The 18,190-nt window shown below is 43.5% G+C and overlaps 1 protein-coding gene across 1 annotated transcript in view; it reads left to right on the top strand.

Annotated features, from left to right (window-relative positions):
* PLXNB1 (plexin B1) overlaps positions 1-18,190 on the top strand; it is a 125,404-nt gene that overhangs the window by 52,212 nt on the left and 55,002 nt on the right. The window contains exon 4 of the mRNA XM_054978319.1: positions 12,870-14,004. Coding sequence (XP_054834294.1) covers positions 12,871-14,004 — 1,134 coding nt within the window. The 5' untranslated portion in view covers position 12,870. The remainder of the gene's footprint in view (positions 1-12,869; positions 14,005-18,190) is intronic.

Genomic DNA, 18,190 nt, shown 5'->3' with positions numbered 1-18,190 from the left:
TATAATGGGCTGAAGTTTCCCTTCTGGCATTTCATAGCCCCTTCACACAGCTCCAGTATATAGCAAAGTCTTTGTCCTGCCTCCAGCTCTGTCTTTTAAAACTACCCTTCCCTGCTAACATTGCATCTCTTGACATGTGTTCTTCACCTGTCAGATGTCTCGTGTAGAGAGATTCTGTGTAGGAAAGTTGATTTAGGGCCAAACTAGATGTGCTTATTTTTAAAGAGTTGAGCCCAGGTTTCCTGGACCCAGCTCAGGCCCCCACAGTCCACACAGCAGCTGCAGGGAATGGCATTTTTAAATAATGAACAGTGCAGGTGAACTCAAAACTCTGCCACAGTGGGAAGAAGAGTTCCTGCCTCCCCCTCCCCGCAACTGTTTTCCTATGTTGAAACAACACGAGGGGGGTTACCCGCGTGTAGTGATTTCGCTCTTAGCACTCTGTGGGGCTGCATACCTGCCTTACATCCCATCCTCGTCGCCAGTATTAAATATTGAGCCTAGTGCTCAAGTGATGTCGCCAGTATTAAATATTGAGCCTAGTGCTCAAGTGATGTCAGCCAGGCAGCTCATGATAGTAACTTTATTTGCAAAAAGAACAACGTGGCTCCCGAGGGAGCCAGATATATACACCTCCAACTCCACCCCATTTCCGTAACTCCCCAACAGGAACACAGGCACTAGGATCCTTCATTTGCATGCACTAAACAAAAGGGTAACATGTTTACACGACCGCGATTGGCTCCTATCCAGGGGAAATGATTGGTTGCTGATAACCCCAATTCCCAATAGGATTGGCTACCTGAGGAGCCCTGTTTTCCTCAAAGCTAGCCCAATACATAACAGGGGGAGAGTTATTTCGCTGTTTTTGCTGTTCCACATGGTATATTCTGTGCATATAGAGGAGCAAAACGGGAGAAATAACTCCCCCCAGTATTATTTTGCTGTGGTAACTGCTTATCTGGAACTCTCCAAGATGGGAGTGGTTTGGAGGGCCATTTTGAGCATAAAAGTATTGCCTTCCACTCAAATCGCAACCATATTAGGCTTTTTCCTTTAAAAAAATAAACATTTGGGCTTCATTGCATGCACTAGCATATAATGTCGTTTTCCCAGGGCTTTTTTTGTGTGTGAGTGAAGATACTCACCAGTGCTGAGTACTGGCAGCTTTTGAGGCTCTTCCAAGTCCTGAGGGAGAAGTTGGTAGAAACTGAGGCAGCCTTTCTTTGGGAACTGGCACGTTTTTTGTTAAAAAAAAAACCCAAAGTTTTCCCCTCAGTTTGTACAAGCAAAAGTCAGTTGTTATCCCACAGTTATTCTCTGGAGATTACAACCTACCCCTGGCTATGCAAACCAGACATCTCAGGGTGTTCACATTACAGTCCCTCGGTGATGGTGTTAAGTTATCCAAAGGCTCTTGCAGCCGTTGCCTATGTGGCTCTGTTACCGCAGACTAGAACCTACTGTTGCAGTCCTGTGAAGCATTTGATCTTTCTGTGACCATGGATTTCAAAGTCCCTGCTTAGAGTACATTGTTACTAACATAAGACCTGATTTGTTGTCACATTCCCCACACCCACCCACTATGTATTCACCCAAACTCACGTGACATCCACGTTTGATGTCACATTTTGATTGGAATCTATATCCAACATGCAACCTTTAAAAATTATCTCTCTGAATAATAATTGTACAGACCGGGCATAAGTGCCTGAGAGCCTACATGGTAAGCTATTATTCAGAGAGCAACCAACAGGAGGATGCAATCCCTCAACATGCTCTATTCACAATCCTATGCATGATAGATATAGGGTCAGTGTGCGCAGAGGTTAATGGGGACTCCGTTTTAACCTGTCAAAAGATTTTAGCGTCTGACTAAATGTTGCATCCCAAAGATAAACAAATTCACAAACAGAATGGTGAATTTCACTAATCCAAGTGAACCACCTCGCTTGTTGTTTGCATAGAAGAAGATCCGGAGAGGAAAGAGAGGTGAGTCAGCAGTCCTTGTTCTCTCTCAGATCACAGCAGCCTGTGATTCATCGCCCCCTTCCCAAGTGTGGAAGTCAGGGATTGAAGTGAATTGTGAAGTTGTTATTCCCAGTCATGTTAACAGGCCCCAAGTGGCTACATCCAGCCTTCATGTGTACAGAATTAGACAGTGAGACAGTCTGTCAGCCCTTGCTTCCAGGCAATCTTGCAAAAGTCCTATTGTGAGTGTGTGTGTTGTCTGACTACTTTAAAATAGATCTCTGGTTGTGGTTTGCCCCACAGTGATGCTGTGCTGAGAGTCTGGACCTTTGACAAATGAAAGTTAATCTTCTTTAATGGCTGTGGGTGTTTCCTCAGTGGGAGCTAATTGTTAGGAAAGGTCTCTTGATAGCTTTGGTATGAGGGTCTCTCTCAGACTTTGAAGAAGGTGTCACCCTCTGGTTAAGGGGAGAGGGTAGGCATATAATAGTTTGTGTGGAAAGAGCAGTCAGTGTTTCAGAAAGGAGCAGAAAGAGGCGGACAGAGACACTTGAGACTGAATTTAAAATGAAGCACTTTGGGGGGCAAGAATTCTCTCTCTTCCCCTCTCTGGAGCTGGCAAATCTTCTGCCTTCTAGGAGTGCCTTTATCTATTTCCTTCATTTATACCTTGACTTTTTCCACAGTGGGGACCCAAAGCAGCTTACATAGTTTTCCTCTCCCCCATTTTATCCTCACAACAACCCTGTCAGCTAGGTTAGGCTAGTGGTTCTCAGCCTTTCATATCTTACGTCTCATTAATCATTCTGTCAAGACTGAAACAAAAAGCTGCCTTTTTCTGTATTATTGTGATATTACTACCAGCATGTACAAAGGTCTCAGGTAGATAATTTGTGGCACAAAGGGATAGAAAGGAGATGGCAAGTCACACCTGCAGATAGACACGGAGACTGAAAGAGATCAGATTCTTAGTAACTATTATGAAAGCTCTGTGTCCCCACCTAAGCCACTTCTGTGTCACACCAGTGGTACCTGTACTACTGGTTGAGAACCATGGGGTTAGGCTGAGAGTGTGTGACTGGGTATGTGATCACCCAGCAAGCCTCCATGGCAGACTGAGGATTCAAACCTGGGTCTCCCAGATGCTAGTTCAACACTCTAACCACTCAATTGTGCTTTACTTGTATATTTCAACTATTACAGATATGCCATATCTTCAGTACTGTATTATACAAAGAAACCAAACATAGAAAGTACTTCCTATGGAATTACTCATCACTTGATTAACTAGGGACCAAGTAACAATACTTTTCAAATTTTGCAAGTTGCTTTAATTACGGCAGCAGACGGCATTTTCCCCAGGCGGCTTTGAACCCAGGCTTTTTGCCCCTTTAACAAATTATGCACTCGGTATTACTCTCCAGGAGGACCCTGGAGAGGCAGCATAAATAAATAAATAAACCTCCTACTGATCCATTAGAACGCTGGCAGATGGAATTTGATTTCTGTTTATGAACATTGGCTATTTCTTGCCTTGCTTGGGCATGAAGATTTCTGTGTGTTGGTGGAAGGGATTGTTATTTTGAGGGTTTTTGGCACATCAAAATATTTAACTCACCACAAAGAACTGTCTATCCAGCTTTAATAAATGCACCTCCATCTCTTTCCCTTCCCATGAAAGCCTGAAAAAAAAAGATCTCCAAAGCTCAGTGCAGAGCGTTGCTTGGGAATGTAAGCGAGGCGGGTTCTTCTGGTGGCTCTGTGGGGAGGAAATTCTAAATGCCCATTATCCCTTAAGAACAAAAGCTCCTCTGTGTAAGCCACCTAAACAGCAGCCAGAGCTAGTGTGATGTGAATCCACATATGTGAGCTTCAAGGGCAAGGTGCCAAAGTAGCATCGGTGAACCCCGTGAGTGTCCCTAGTTGCCTTCTTACCTAAAATCAGCACGCAGAGCTGGATCTTGGTCTAAAGCAAAATGTTGTAACAATAATCGGTATGCTATATTGCCTTTGCTTTACAATTTCTACACATAGAGAGCAGGCACAAACACGCACACACCTTTCAGGTAGTACCAGCAAACAGGGGACATCAACCCCAAAGGAAAGCAAGTTGTCTTTTGGAAGGGTTCCTTCCTTTCTCATCACTCTTATTGTTTTTTGAAGATATGGGCACAGAGCAACACCAGGAGAATGCACATGCCTCATTTCCCAGAAAAAGACCTGTTTTCTCCAGACTGGCTTCCAGAGTTTCGCCCAATTCTCTTCTTGTCTGGGCAAGAGACACTTGCTTGTTCTTTATACAGTATGTTTACACAGTGCTTGTTCCGCTGACTGTAAAACGTTATAATGATACATAGGCAGCTTCAACAGATTAGGCCGATGTTTTGCAGTGTGCAGGAAGCTGTCTGCAGCCCTTCTCATAATTGGAGGCAATAAAGGGACCATGCAAGTACATATGGAGGTATGAAGGGAATACATTCTGTTTCCTGTTACTCTGCATGTCCTTCTGCACGAATAGAATTTCACATCAGGAAAATGGTATTTTGCAACCTGGATGAATTTTGCAAATTAATTAATTTCCCCTTCTTCAAATTGTAGGAAGTTGAAGGCAGATTTTATAAATAGAAATGCCACATACAAAAATCAATTGTTCAAAAATATTTTGATCTAATAGAAATTCATTACATTATGGAGATTATTATCTGTAATAATCTTTCGCCCCCAGCTCCTTTCACCTGGCTGGCGGGGGTGGGGTGGGTGGGGTAGGCCAGTTGATACTGGGGCGCACAGTGGAATGACATGTGCATGCTCTGGAGGCCCCAGTAAAGCACTTCCAGTAGAAAGATGGAGTCTGTTGGGTGTTAGAGGGGCCAAATCGGCCCCAAACATAGTGAAAATGCTGAATTGCCCCCTCCCTCACACGCATATTGGCAAAATTGAAAAATGAGTAAATATCTTACAATTAAATTTTGGATTCAAAAAGTTTAGGCTATTACAAGATAAACAAATTTTCAGACATCGTTCAATTAAGAGAGGGTTGTATTAAAAAAAACTTATTTTTCTGATAGCTGGAAAACTTTTTTTTTAATTTTAGAGGAATAATTTTAAAATATCATTAGACTTGTATAATTGTGCCTCACCTTTATATTAAACAGAATAATGGAAATTAGTACATTGTTAAGATTGAGTGTGAATCAAGTTATTAATTTATTTGTAGTCCCCCTTTCTCACGGAGATCCAAGGCAGATTACACAGTGGAAATGAAATAACAATATAATCAACAGCTAGGACATTCACTGAACAAAGTACAAAAATGAACCACAGTTAAGACATTCATTGAACAGATATAATAGAGTATGGTAGGAGAAAAATGTGAAAACAAGCATAAATCTTTCTGAAATAACACATAACTAATTTACATGGCATGTTTAGCAATGTGGAAACTCCCTAGTAGGCACATACCTGCATCAGTAGACAACACCCAGTAGTGTAGCATATAGTCCCTGCCCCTACCAAGGCATTTCTCTGAGCTACTTCTTATGACACAGCCCTATAATCTGGGTAGAAAGCCCTCCTGAATAATTCAGTTTTGCATAGTTGTGGAAAGCCAGGAAAGTGGGAGCTTTCCTGACCTCCTCAGGCAGGCCAATGTTACATCAGTTAGCTTAAAAAAATAAAGATTATTTCAAAAAACCAGCCACTCACAATAAAGTTGGAGCTGTTTCTGTGATTACGATGGAATTTCACCACTCATTGGTGAACTGTCACTATGTGATTAAGCTGGCCAGGAAAAAAAAAGCTGTGAAATCAGTTCCCTGCACTAAAGGGACTTTAGACTTGGTTTTCTCAAGAGGCAGCTCACCAAGATGCAAGGGCAGGCTGCTTTTGAGTCTGAGTGCTATTTTACAGGGGTGGGCTGCACAGTGGAAAACCATTCTGACAGATAGTACAGCCAAACTATTCTTATTATTTCTGTGATCACTGCAGAAGTTTTTAGATTGTAGAAATCACAGTGACTGTATTTGGCCAATTAATGTGTTTTTATTCCTCCTTGTGATGATCCTGTAGATGGGACATCAAGAGGGGGGACCATTTGGTGGCCAGGGGGCGGAGGGCTCACGGGCTAGCATGTGTGGATTGGCCTCCTGTAATTGTAGAGTAGTTAGATGTTTGTTACTTAGTGTGTCTGAGAATTAACTAAATCAAAAAGAGTCCAGTAGCACCTTTAAGACTAACCAATTTTATTGCAGCATAAGCTTTCGAGAATCAAGTTCTCTTCGTCAGATGCATGATACAAACTGGTCAAATACAGAAGAGGAGGGGGGAGAGGGGAGATTTTAAAGTGTTATTGACAGAAATGTCAAAGAATTCTGTCTTAACATCCCTGTCAATAAAACAACTAAGTCTCTGTTGAGATCAACTCTGAAAAGCCTCTGAAAACTTTATTTCCAAACATAGAAACAAGCAAAGAAAAAGAAGGGGGTAGAGGGAGAGACTTTGGCCTGGACGGCCTGTTCCTGCAGCCACCCGAGTGTGTTGTGGCCAGTCACACTTGGAGAACTCTTGCCCTGACAACATATTGAAGTGTCCTGGGAGCAAAGAGTCCTCTTTGGGAAGCCGAGTGCCGCCTTGGGCTTTGCCTTCCTCTCCAGGGCAACTTTGACCTTTCATGCCTTCATGGCCAGTTACCATAGTGATGGATTAAGAATAGGGAGGATCTGTGGTTTTGTCAATAAGGCCTGAATCTGTTTTGTTTGCTAGTATGGGCCCTATGCTGCTGTAACAACAACAACATTTGATTTATATACCGCCCTTCAGGATGACTCAGAGCAGTTTACAAAGCATGTTGTTATTATCCCCACAACAAATCACCCTGTGAGGTGGGTGGGGCTGAGAGAGCTCTAGAAAAGCTGTGGCTAACCCAGTGTCACCCACTGGCTTCAAGTGGAGGGAGGAGTGAGGAATCAAACCCGGTTCTCCAGATTAGGTTCCCACGCTTTTAACCACTACACCAAACTGGCTCTCCATTTGGAAATGCTGGGCTTGGTTCCCCTTCCATAAATTGGACATCTCATACCCACAAGCTCCCTCCTTCTGGGAAAGCGGTCACTAACTCATTCTTACCGTATCTTGTTCCAGTGTATTATTATTCTCTTAACACGAGTGAGGTTTTTTCGCCTTGCTTATCTATAATTTGATTACATGTAAAGCCTGGCTTTTGGTGTTGGCACATTCTATCCCCTCTCTCTTCCAAATGGTTCTACCTAACACACCAGGGAGAAAGGTTCTGCCCCTGCCTTGCTCTCTTATGTAATGGTTTTCTATTTGCAGCAGGGGTTTTATTTTTATATCAAGGAGACCATTTCAAAATCTGATTCACACACCACCTTGAACCCTTGTACAGTCCGTTCTGCTACCTCAGGACTCTGCAGCATCCTCATTCCCGCCTTGTTTCACGGCATGTATAGCCTGGACTTAATTGTGGGGACTGGGGACACACTTTCGGCACTCTCTGCCCTGTGTGGACTGAGTTCTTGGGTTTTTTTTAAGATTTAAATTTCAAGAGATCATTTAGTATAATTACCTGTTGCAGACTATGTCTTTAAACTTCTGAGAAGAGAAGCTGCAGCGTTTCTGGGTTTTTTTGGGGTTTTGTATGTTAAATGGATTATTGAAGCCTTGTGTTCAAATTGGCCCTTGATGAAGATCTCCTAAAATGCATTCTGGCTGTTGGGCTCCTGTAATTCTTGGACCTTCTTTCATCAATTTGATTACTCATCCATATATCCCATTTTCTTTTCTCTCCCCCGCCCCCTCTCTCAATAATTTATATAGCATCCCTCAGCCATCAGACTTTTGGGGCAGTGAACAGCAATATTAAACCCAACAGTATAAAAATATCACAGTGTAATAACTGTATCATTAGTCATTGTCTTGCACTTTTTTATAAGATGTCCATCTCTATCTGGAGAGTCCGTGTGGTGTAGTGTTAGACTGGGATCTGGGAGCTCCAGGTTCGAATCCTTACTCTGCCATGGAAGCTTGCTGGGTGATCTGGGACCAGTCGCTATCTCTCAACCTACCTACCTCACAGCATTGTTGTGAGGATAAAATGGGGAAGAGGAGAATCATGTAAGCTGATTTGCATTCCCACCTGGGAGAAAGTGAGGGTATAAATGAAGTAAATAAATAAATAAATAGCTAAAATATTTATATATATTTTTCTTGGGACACAACAGGTAACTTGTCCCACGGAACATACACATATACAAGCAGCTAAAAGCCAGCTCTGCAGAATATATACAACCCATAATAATATATTTGCTTTTATTTATTGGATACTTATGTACTACTTTTTTCATACTGATTTACAAGAGAAACCGTAATAAAATTAAAGCTCCCTCAAACAATTCAGTCAAAGAAAGCAAACACTTGAACCAGATAAAGCAGAAGATCTCAGTCTGTGTCAGAAAGGCCACCTCTTCTTCCAAAGGCCTGTCAGATCAAAATTGTTTTTACTTGCTTCTAAAGAGAGCGAGAGATGAGGCTATAACATTGAGGAGGGGCACTGATAAGGTATACCAGTAACGGGGACTAATCTTGCACTAACAACGTATCAGCGGCAGGTCTTGCAGCATGAAAGGATTCATTTTGGAGAATACTTTCCTGGAGCTTGATTGAGATCCCTGAGATCATAGTTCAAAATCCCTACCATGCGTGGATTGTAGGAATCAAACTCTGTGTTCGGTGAGTGTGTCTGCTTCCAAGTAAGTGCCACAGAGACATCTTAATCCTTGATGTCCTTGTCCTTTTTGTGCCCATTTAATGGGCAAAATAGAGGCTGTCTTTCAAAACATGCAGTTTTATTGCTGTGAACAGGGTTGTGTATCTCCTAACTATTCTTTATTCCTTTAACTTGGTTGCATAAACAAGCATAAGCTTTACAAGACCTGCAAAAATGCTTTCTGGATTGTATTTTAATATTTCAAAAAGTTTTCTCTGACATGCTAGCAGATCCTGTAGAAGTGGATCACTCTTTTCTTTTTTTGCTCGCAACTTGAGCTCATTTAGTTAACTCATCGCAACCTGTCTTCCACTATCAAATGTTGGAGGCTGTACCAGTTGGGTTGCCTGCTCCAGATTGGGAAATTCCTGGATATTTTAAGGGTGCAGCCTAGGGAAGGCAGGATTTAGGGAGGGGAGGAACTTCAGCAGGTTTAAATGCCATAGAACCCACCCTCCAAAGTAGCTGTTTTCTCCAGGGGAACTGATCGCTGTTATATTTCTAAGACATCTCTGGTCACCACCTGGAGATTGGCAACCCCCTTGCACCAGGCAGACTAAATGCTATGTCAGACTTGCCCAATGTTCTCTTAACTGTGTTTCTAGGGAAATGGGTGCCAGTAGGGAAGCTGCCTTTCAGAGGAGCTTATCCACTGTTACTTATCTTGAGCATATGCCCTGGTACAGCGGGAGGAGGGGCCCTAGCTCAGTGGTAGACCACAAGCCTTGCATGTATGATGTTGCATCTTCAATCCTTTGCCTCTCCAGCAGCAGAGCTGAAAAAGACCAGGAGAGCTGCTGCCAGAGAGGGAAGAGCACTGGGCTAGACATACTTGGTATAAGTATGACTTGGTATAAGGCTTGGTATAAGACTTGGTATACATACAGATGAGAATATCTTCACGTTGAAGAGCTGCTAGTAAGAAGTTTGAAGATGTCTAGGTCCCTCAGCAGCTTGCCCCTCTGGATAATAAGGCTCCCAGATGGCTGTACTCAGGGCTTTTTTTCAGGGGGAACGCGGGGGAACAGAGTTCCGGAACCTCTTGAAAATGGTCACATGGCTGGTGGCCCCACCCCTTGATCTCCAGACAGAGGGGAGTTGAGATGGCTCTCCGCGCCACTCAGCGGCGCGGAGGGCCATCTCAACTCCCCTCTGTCTGGAGATCAGGGGGCGGGGCCACCAGCCATGTGACCATTTTCTCTGAGGGCAACCCACTGAGTTCCACCACCTCTTTTCCCAAAAAAAAAGTCCTGGCTGTACTGCACTTTACATTATTCTCCCACTTTCTCTATGTCCACCCAGAAAAGTCTCCATCAGACATTCTGACAAATTCTGTGCTGGGAATTCAATTTCCAGGGCCCCAGTTAAGATTAAGACCACGGTGCCATGGCCCCCTGCCATTTTTCCTGTTCTGAGTGCTGTGGCCCCAAGGAGCTGCTGTTTTCCTCATTGTGAAAACTTATATATAATGAGGGCTACATATAAGTTTCCCCCACATAGTGAATAGCAGCTCTATAGGGCCATTTATGGTGGGAAACATGGCACAGAAGGGTGACTGAAGTACTCTCTCCTCACTGCCGCTATCCTAATCTGAATCAGACATGTTTGTACTTGGAAATTGAGTTCCCAGCAAGAAACTTGCAATGCACGTTTGATCAGATGTCCTAATGGGGGACCTGGGTAGGATGCAAGGATAGTGTAATGTATAGTTATGCCTCTTTTCTCCATTCACACCTCCACCATTCTAGTGTGTGGCAAGAAAACAAATGAAGTCAGAACATTCTTGAAGTGCCCTGAAGCGAACTGCACTTGAACAGCTTCTGTGTCACATGTGGGGCGTTAACAGCATGTTACCATTCCTGATTTATAATATTCAGATCGGGTTTGCACAATAAACTTTGGTGTAATGTTCTGTTGGCCTTTTCCCAAAGATAAAGCCAGATTTCAGAAGTGTGAACCCTTATGTGGTAGTAGGCTTCATCATAGGTGTGCACTCATTTGAAATTACACTGAAGGCAAGATGAGCAACCTGTAAACCATGAAGTACCTACATATTTAAATTTATGAATGCCTAGTTTCATTGTACTTTGTCTACTCCCAGAGCCTTTGGGTGCAGATGGTAACTAAAGAGGCCTATAAGCTTTGAAGAGCTTTTCAGTGTAAAAAAATGTTTCGTATTGTCAAGGCCTGCATTTCAAGGATTGCATTGCACAAATGTGGTATTTGGTCCTGAAAACAGAATTCAGCACCTGGAAATCTCAAGTTTTCATTTGGGGGGGGGGGGGGAGTTCTACTGGTAATGGCTGTAAAGATACCCTTGGAAAGTGTAGGCCAAATTTCTTAGATCAGGGATTCACCTCTAGCCTTTACCTGCACCGTGGGACTCACTTTCAATTTTTTATGTTACCTCTTCCTCCTCAGCTCTCTCAAGGGCAACCTGATGCAAAGGCGTGGGGGGCTCTTATACCATGTATCTTGAATACAAGAGGGAATTTTGGCAGATGCAACATTCATGCAGGGTTGAAAAAGCTGTGGGTATCAAAAGCATAGGAGCTTGCTGCTCTTTTGCATTTGGTTCTTCTTTCTCAACCCTTTTCTCTCTCTTTTTTTGAAATATCCTGAATGGGTTTGTGAAGAGTGGTCCATAAAGACCAGGAATGGATGCCAAACATTGCACAAATAATCTGCTGTTATGGGAATGTACTTACCTTGTGATCTCCTGTTGATGGAATTTTGTTTCTCTAGATATTGATTAACTGAAAACTCTGGCAGCCGTCCTAATGTACACTTACCTGGGAGTAAGCCAGTTGAATAAAGTGGGACATATCTGAGTTAACACACATAGAATTACCCAGGGCTTTTTTTCAGGGGGAATGTGGGGGAACGGAGTTCCGGAACCTCTTGAAAATGGTCACATGGCTGATGGCCCCGCCCCCTGATCTCCAGACAGAGGGGAGTCTCTGTCTGGAGATCAGGGGGCGGGGCCACCAGCCATGTGACCATTTTTTCTGAGGGCAACCTACTGAGTTCCACCTCCTCTTTTCCCAGAAAAAAAGCCCTGGAATTGCCCATATTATAGTATAGTCCTAGATAGAGTTATACTATTCTAAGCATGTCAGCTTCACTGGGCTAAGAATGGGGTAACTATTTGGGATTGTCCTGTATCTGCACAGTCCTCCTCTTTCCTTACCCCTCCTTAAGCTCCTTTCTCCTTTTATTTTAAAAATGTTATTTTCTCCTGCCTGTGATCCTCTTTTAGAACATGAAGAATTACTCCAGTCTAAAACCCATTGATTTCAGTGAGCTTAGAGTATCTCTGCATCGGAATGCACTGCCAGTCATCTTCTCATAATACTGCTTCATAATACTGCTTCTTCTCTGTAAAATTTCAATTAAAGTTTTAAAAAAAGTATTCACCCTAATTGAACAAAATAAAATGGTCATGGTTTTTCTGGTACAGTCCTCCACCTTAGGCTGTCCCATGTCTCCAACTGAAAACCAATAATATTTAGAGTGAAATTTTAAAGAAGTGGAAGAGATGGGGAGCAGGATTTCTAATATTTTGGTATTCCTTTTCCTTTCTCTGTTGCCAATCAATGTAAATGCAAATCTTTACAAATAGATGCATAATTTAGCTCATCCTGATTTTAATTACCTTGATGCAAAATGAGGGTTTTATTTACCATGAACAGTTTACACATCTCCTTGAAGACTAAGTGAAATAAGTTCCCCAACTTTAATTTCAACCTAGGATATGCAAACTCTGCTGATTGCGTGCAAATTAGCTGCCTCTTGACATGCGTTCATCTGGTGGATAATTCTAGAGGGGTAGGTAACCTTGTTAGTATGTTGCAGAAAATTAACAGGAGCATTGAAGAATATCAGCATTTTACTCCAGGATAAGTGTTGGTGGAGTAGAGACTGCTTCCTCCTCGTATCTTTGATATGAGCTGTAGTCCACAGGCTATGGTGGGATAAAATCTTGTTAGTTTTTAAGGTACCAAAGGATTCCTGTTTATTAATGCTGGATAGATATTAGATGCTTTTGATAACCTTCAGGCTTTGGAAGTGGCAAAGAAGTTAACCATACTCTTTTCTCTCTTGTTTTTTGTAGAATGATTATGATGCCACTGGGTTTACTTCTTTCTGCTCTGTGTTTCCTGGGGGCAGTCATTCCAGAAGGGCTACAGTATGCCACTTTTTCATACAACACAACCAAGTTTCTTCATTTGATTATGGATTCTGACTCTGGGACTCTTTATCTTGGGGCTACAAACTTCCTTTTCCAGCTGACAGCGAACCTGGTGATGGAGGAAGCCGTTTCCACAGGTCCATCTTTAGACAGCAAGGACTGCCTTCCCCCTGTCACCAAGCTGGACTGTCCCCAGGCCCAGGAGACGGACAACTACAACAAGCTGTTGTTGATCAACTCAGTGGAGAAGGAGCTCATAGTGTGTGGCAGCGTATGGCAAGGGATCTGTGAGAAGAGGAACCTTGGCTTCATTAAGCATGTTCTCTTCCAGCCCCAGACGCCAGGAGACACTCAGTATGTAGCAGCAAATGACCCCAATATTTCCACTGTGGGTCTAGTAGGGTACTCCAAAGACAACGTGCCACTGTTGTTTGTAGGCCGAGGTTACACCAGTCGAGGAGTCGGGGGAAGCATTCCTCCCGTTACGACTCGGAATCTTTGGGCCCACCCTGGGGAAGAGCCTGGGTCAGACTCTCATTCCATCTTCTCCTATGAAGAAACGGCAAAGCTGGCTGTGGGCCGGCTCTCAGAATATAACCATCATTTTATCAAAACTTTTACTTACGGCTCTAGTGTTTACTTCTTGTTCTACCGGCGGGATCTCAAGTCACAGTCCCGTGAGTACAGGACCTACATTTCTAGGATCTGCCTAGATGACTCTCACTATTATTCCTATGTAGAGCTACCTTTGCTCTGCAGAAGCAAAGAGAAGACTTACAGCCTCCTGCAGGCTGCCTATGTTGCACAGCCGAATGGGGAAAGAGACCTTGCTGTGGCCCAAGGAGACGTACTCTTCACTGCCTTTTCTGCCTGGCATGCTTCCTCAGGGAAGCTGAGTGAGGAATCTGCACTCTGTATTTATACGATGGACGAGGTGAACCGCCTCACCACCCAGACGAGGGACCTTTGTTACACCAAGGACGGCAAATCGGAGGAGGGCGTAGAGGTGGCTTACATAGAATACGACGTCAACTCGGACTGTGTCCAGTTGTCAGCGGTAAGTGGTTGTTCACTGCATATGTGTGTAAATTATCAGTAAAACGAATATGAACAGTTGTTATCTTGTTGATTCCAGAGGATGAGATATAAATGTGATTCATGTGGGAGCCAGTGTGGTACAGCGGTTAACTAATAGGGTAGGAAAGAAACCTGAGAGTTCCTGTGAAGGGGGTGGTGTATGAGCAAACAACAAGAGGAGGAGAGACGAGGGCTGGACTTGGCCAGGTACACTAGGAATAAGTCCCAGTACCTCTTTCCAGTATCTCAGAAACTCACTGAGTCCCTTGGACAGAGAACTTGCCTTGCATGTCAAAAGTAATGGTCTGGCATGCAGTTGTTCAACAAATGTGGTGGGGGTTGCCTCCCATAGGGTTGCAATAGGCTCTGGGAGACCCAGGTTCAAATTCCCACGAAGCTCTCTGGGTGACTTTGAGCCAGTCTCTCTCAGCTTAACCAACCTCATAGGGTTGTGGTAAGGATAAAGAGGAAGAGAAGAGACGTATGCATGCTACCCTGAGTTTCTTGGAGGAAAGCCAGGAAAATAATGTGAAAGACAAGTAAGATACAAATAAACGGAGAAGGATATGCACATCTCATTATTTTAGAGTCCTTTTTGTCAAGTAGAAGGGAGTAAGTGATGAAATCCTTAATCATGCACAGAGAAAAGTTGTTCACTAATGAAAGTGTCTTTAACTGCCTGAGGTAAATTGTGGCTTTGTCTCAAAATCTTTTTGCACCTCAAAAAAAGCAACAGCAGCAACAATAGAAGCGTAAGTCATTATAATTAACTGAAGACTACTATATATTATAATGACTATTGTATTTATTTATTTAATAAAATAAACAAGACTATTATATGTGAGGCAGAATCTTAGCATGAGTTGTTGTCACTTTCATGCAGTCTATCAATAGTAAATTATGAATTACTATTTATGATTACATAAACTGTCATTGATAATTCATGTGTTGTAAACAATAATTCTGTAGCCCGTTGTTTTGGTTGTAAAACACTGTAGGATTTTGTTGTGCAATGTAACAACCCCCCCCCCCCATCTTGCAAACACTTTCGCAGCCCTTCTAGCTCCTTCCCCATTACAAAAATTTGGAGGGGGTGCATAAAAGCTCACGAAACCTGCTCCGTCCCCCATTCTGCTCACAACCTAGTGACTGAGGCACATGTATTTAATTTATTTAGTGAAGTATTTTACCCTTCCTGTCCCACTCTGACAACTCAAAGAGGCTAATAAAATCAAGTACACACATACACAAAACTGCCGCCGCCCCCCCGTTCAAATAAAGTCATGAAACCCAATAGCCCAATAACCCTTGAAGCAGGTGTTAATCAACAAGGTCATCGCAGGTTGGTGCTGGTTCCTTCACTCATGCTGGACCATGCTGGATTTCACTGTCCTTGACTGAAGTGACAAACTGTTTTATTTTGAAAATGGGTGCTCCCTGCAGACATAAAATTGATGCCTTTGGGGCTGTTCTGGTACCAACTTCCTCCTCCAATGAAGTAGAGGAGAGTCAGGATTGGCTCTTTGCTTCGGAGAAGGAAGAAGTGGGCACCAGAAACACATTGGTAGGTACATGCTGGGTTTCACCGTCCTAGACTGAAATTACAAACTGCTAGGTAATTTGTATGCTCCTCTTGCTACCAGACGATGCTGAATCGTGGACTTTCAGTGCCAGAAGAGCAAACTTCTAACTTTTGCAGACAACTTCCGTGCCAAAATATGCGACACGCTGAAGATTGGGGGAGGGGAAACTAAGACGGGCAGGGAGGGTGGATGCCATGGTAAATGGAATTTTATATCAAAATAAATAACTGGGCTAAAGAGAGAAAAAGGCTTCTGGGGGAGAGAGAACCACAAAAGTTAAGAGTTTCCTGTCTCAGTCTTCTGAAGTTCCAGCTGCATACTTTCGATCTAAATACTATGTGTGGGACACAGACCTTTTAATGACTCGTTTATCCAGCGGCATGTGAACTTCACCCTTGCCATTCAGCACATGGAAGAGCTTGTCATTAAAAATTTGTATCTAGCAGGGCACATTTTGCTGTGCCAACTCTTCTGTGGCACCATTCGGCTGGTGAATGGAAGATTCCATCAGTGAGGTTTCTTCAATATGTGTATATATCCAGAGGGGGTTTTGAGCTTGGCCGGTTTCAAGCGGAGGCCTATTCTCATTGCATTCTTCAGGCAGAATGTTAATTCTGTACTCTCTCTTGACTTAACCATTTCCCTAGTGAATTCCCAAGCTAGCATTCAAATCTATTTTCAACATATAGGGGTCCGCCAGAAACACCAGACACTAGACAAAAGTTCAGCTCGGTCATTTCCTCTGGAAAATCTTTGGCTCAGCTCCCTGCTGCTGGTGGTGGTGATGTTCTGCAAACATTGTCTTTTTCAAATTTCTGTTTAAGAGGTTGGTGACAAGTTCCTGGACTTGTGAGGACTCCTGATCTCTCGCAAGTGTAAAGGAACCCCAACGCCTATGAACCTTCCGAAGCACAGTGAGCAAATGTTACACCACAGTCTTCATACATGACTGATTTCAGACCAGTTTAAATTTGTAACATAGACGTTCCCTATGAGGTATGGAAAGAGGAGCGGAATAGAGGAACAAAAGGGTTGCCGGCCTCAAGGTGAGGCCTGGAATTCTCATGCAATTACTACATAGGTCAGTTCCTTGGAGGCAGTGGCACCTTTGGAGGGCGGGCTCTATGGCATCACATCCCCACTGAGCTCCGTTTCCAAACTCCGCCCTCCCTGACACTGCCCCCCAGTCTCCAGCTGTTTCCCAGGCAGGAGTTGGCAACTCTGCGGAACGACTACCTGAATGCTATAATTAAAAGGATGGAGAGGAGGGAAGGGAAGGAAGACTCCATTAAATAAGCACCATAGAACCAGACAGGGTGGAAGAGGAGGACACAGCCAGCTTCTACAGGGACCAGTTGCTTCAGAGAGGAGACTCCAAAGGTGAAACCATTTTCCAACCGCCTTTATTTTTTTTAAAAAATGGGCACCAGTCCAGAGTGGGGCTGGGGTGGGCCTCTTATCTCCACTTCAAGTGTGAAAATGTCTGGCACTGGCAGAAAGGGAGGCCTTGTAAACTTTGGGAGCCATGTGGAGGGGAACTGTTTGCTTAGGACACTGTGATGGCCGAGCCACCTTAATAATAAAATCAGAGGAACTGGTAGCTGTGCCGAATACAAGCTCCTGTTTGTTGCAGCTGTGTGAGAACTCCCTCGTGGAGGGAATATGGTCGCTCCCTGTTAACTTCCCTAGACCCAAAGGGGCTCCTCTTCCTCTAGAAACATTGTGAGTAGCAATGGATGAACTTCTCATGGCTGGAATTGCAGGTGGGTCCCAAATCGTGAGTGACACCTGAGAGAGCTTTATTTTTTTAAAAATGAAGCGTTCTAAATTGGCTTGTTCAGAGGGTTTTTTTGCGTGCACGTGTTTTCACACTGCGTACAGGGAAGACAGCGTGTTCCCTTGTGAACCATACAATGCTCCTTTTGCTTCTGTGAATGTTTCACATCACCAAAACGCTTCATCTTTTGTTCCATATTTACCAACTTGGATGAGACAGCAGCTCTAGCAGTATTCTGTAGTACCCTTATGACCGTAAAGGGTTAAAATAAGGAACTTTTGAGCGGCTACTGATCTCAGCTATCTCTTTGGTTGGATGCTGACTGCACAGACCAAAAATGGCACATGAGCTGTAAATACATTCCCTTTTTTACTGAGGCTGGAATAATAGTTTTGCGTATTGCAAGCAGGGAGGATTCATATGATGAAGTAGCTGTTTTCAGTCGTCACGGCTTCAGTTACTGTGTTTAAGGAAGAGCACTGAAGACCTAGAGAAAGGGCTGTTATTTGCTATTAACCATGACAGTTACAGGGCCTCCAGGTTTAGAGGAAGAATGCTTCTGATAGTCTAGTTAGATCTGGTATGGCTACTCCTGTGTTCTTTTCTATCTGGCTACCTTTCGGTACTGTTCATTGGTACTGACTTCTCTGGTACAGTATTGAATTCTGGCATTCCAGGCTAGGTAGGTGGGAACAAATAGGTACGTGCAAGAATTGCAGTGGGTGCCCTCCATTCGCCCTGAGTACTCCACCACCCCCTTTCAGTGGTGTGTGATGTGCTCCTGGGTGCAGTCTTGGTTTCCTTGA

Source organism: Eublepharis macularius, chromosome 4, assembly GCF_028583425.1.
Source record: "Eublepharis macularius isolate TG4126 chromosome 4, MPM_Emac_v1.0, whole genome shotgun sequence".
Taxonomy (NCBI): Eukaryota; Metazoa; Chordata; class Lepidosauria; order Squamata; family Eublepharidae; genus Eublepharis; species Eublepharis macularius.
Note: the sequence above shows the minus strand (reverse complement) of the source record. Positions and strands in the feature narration are given on the sequence as shown.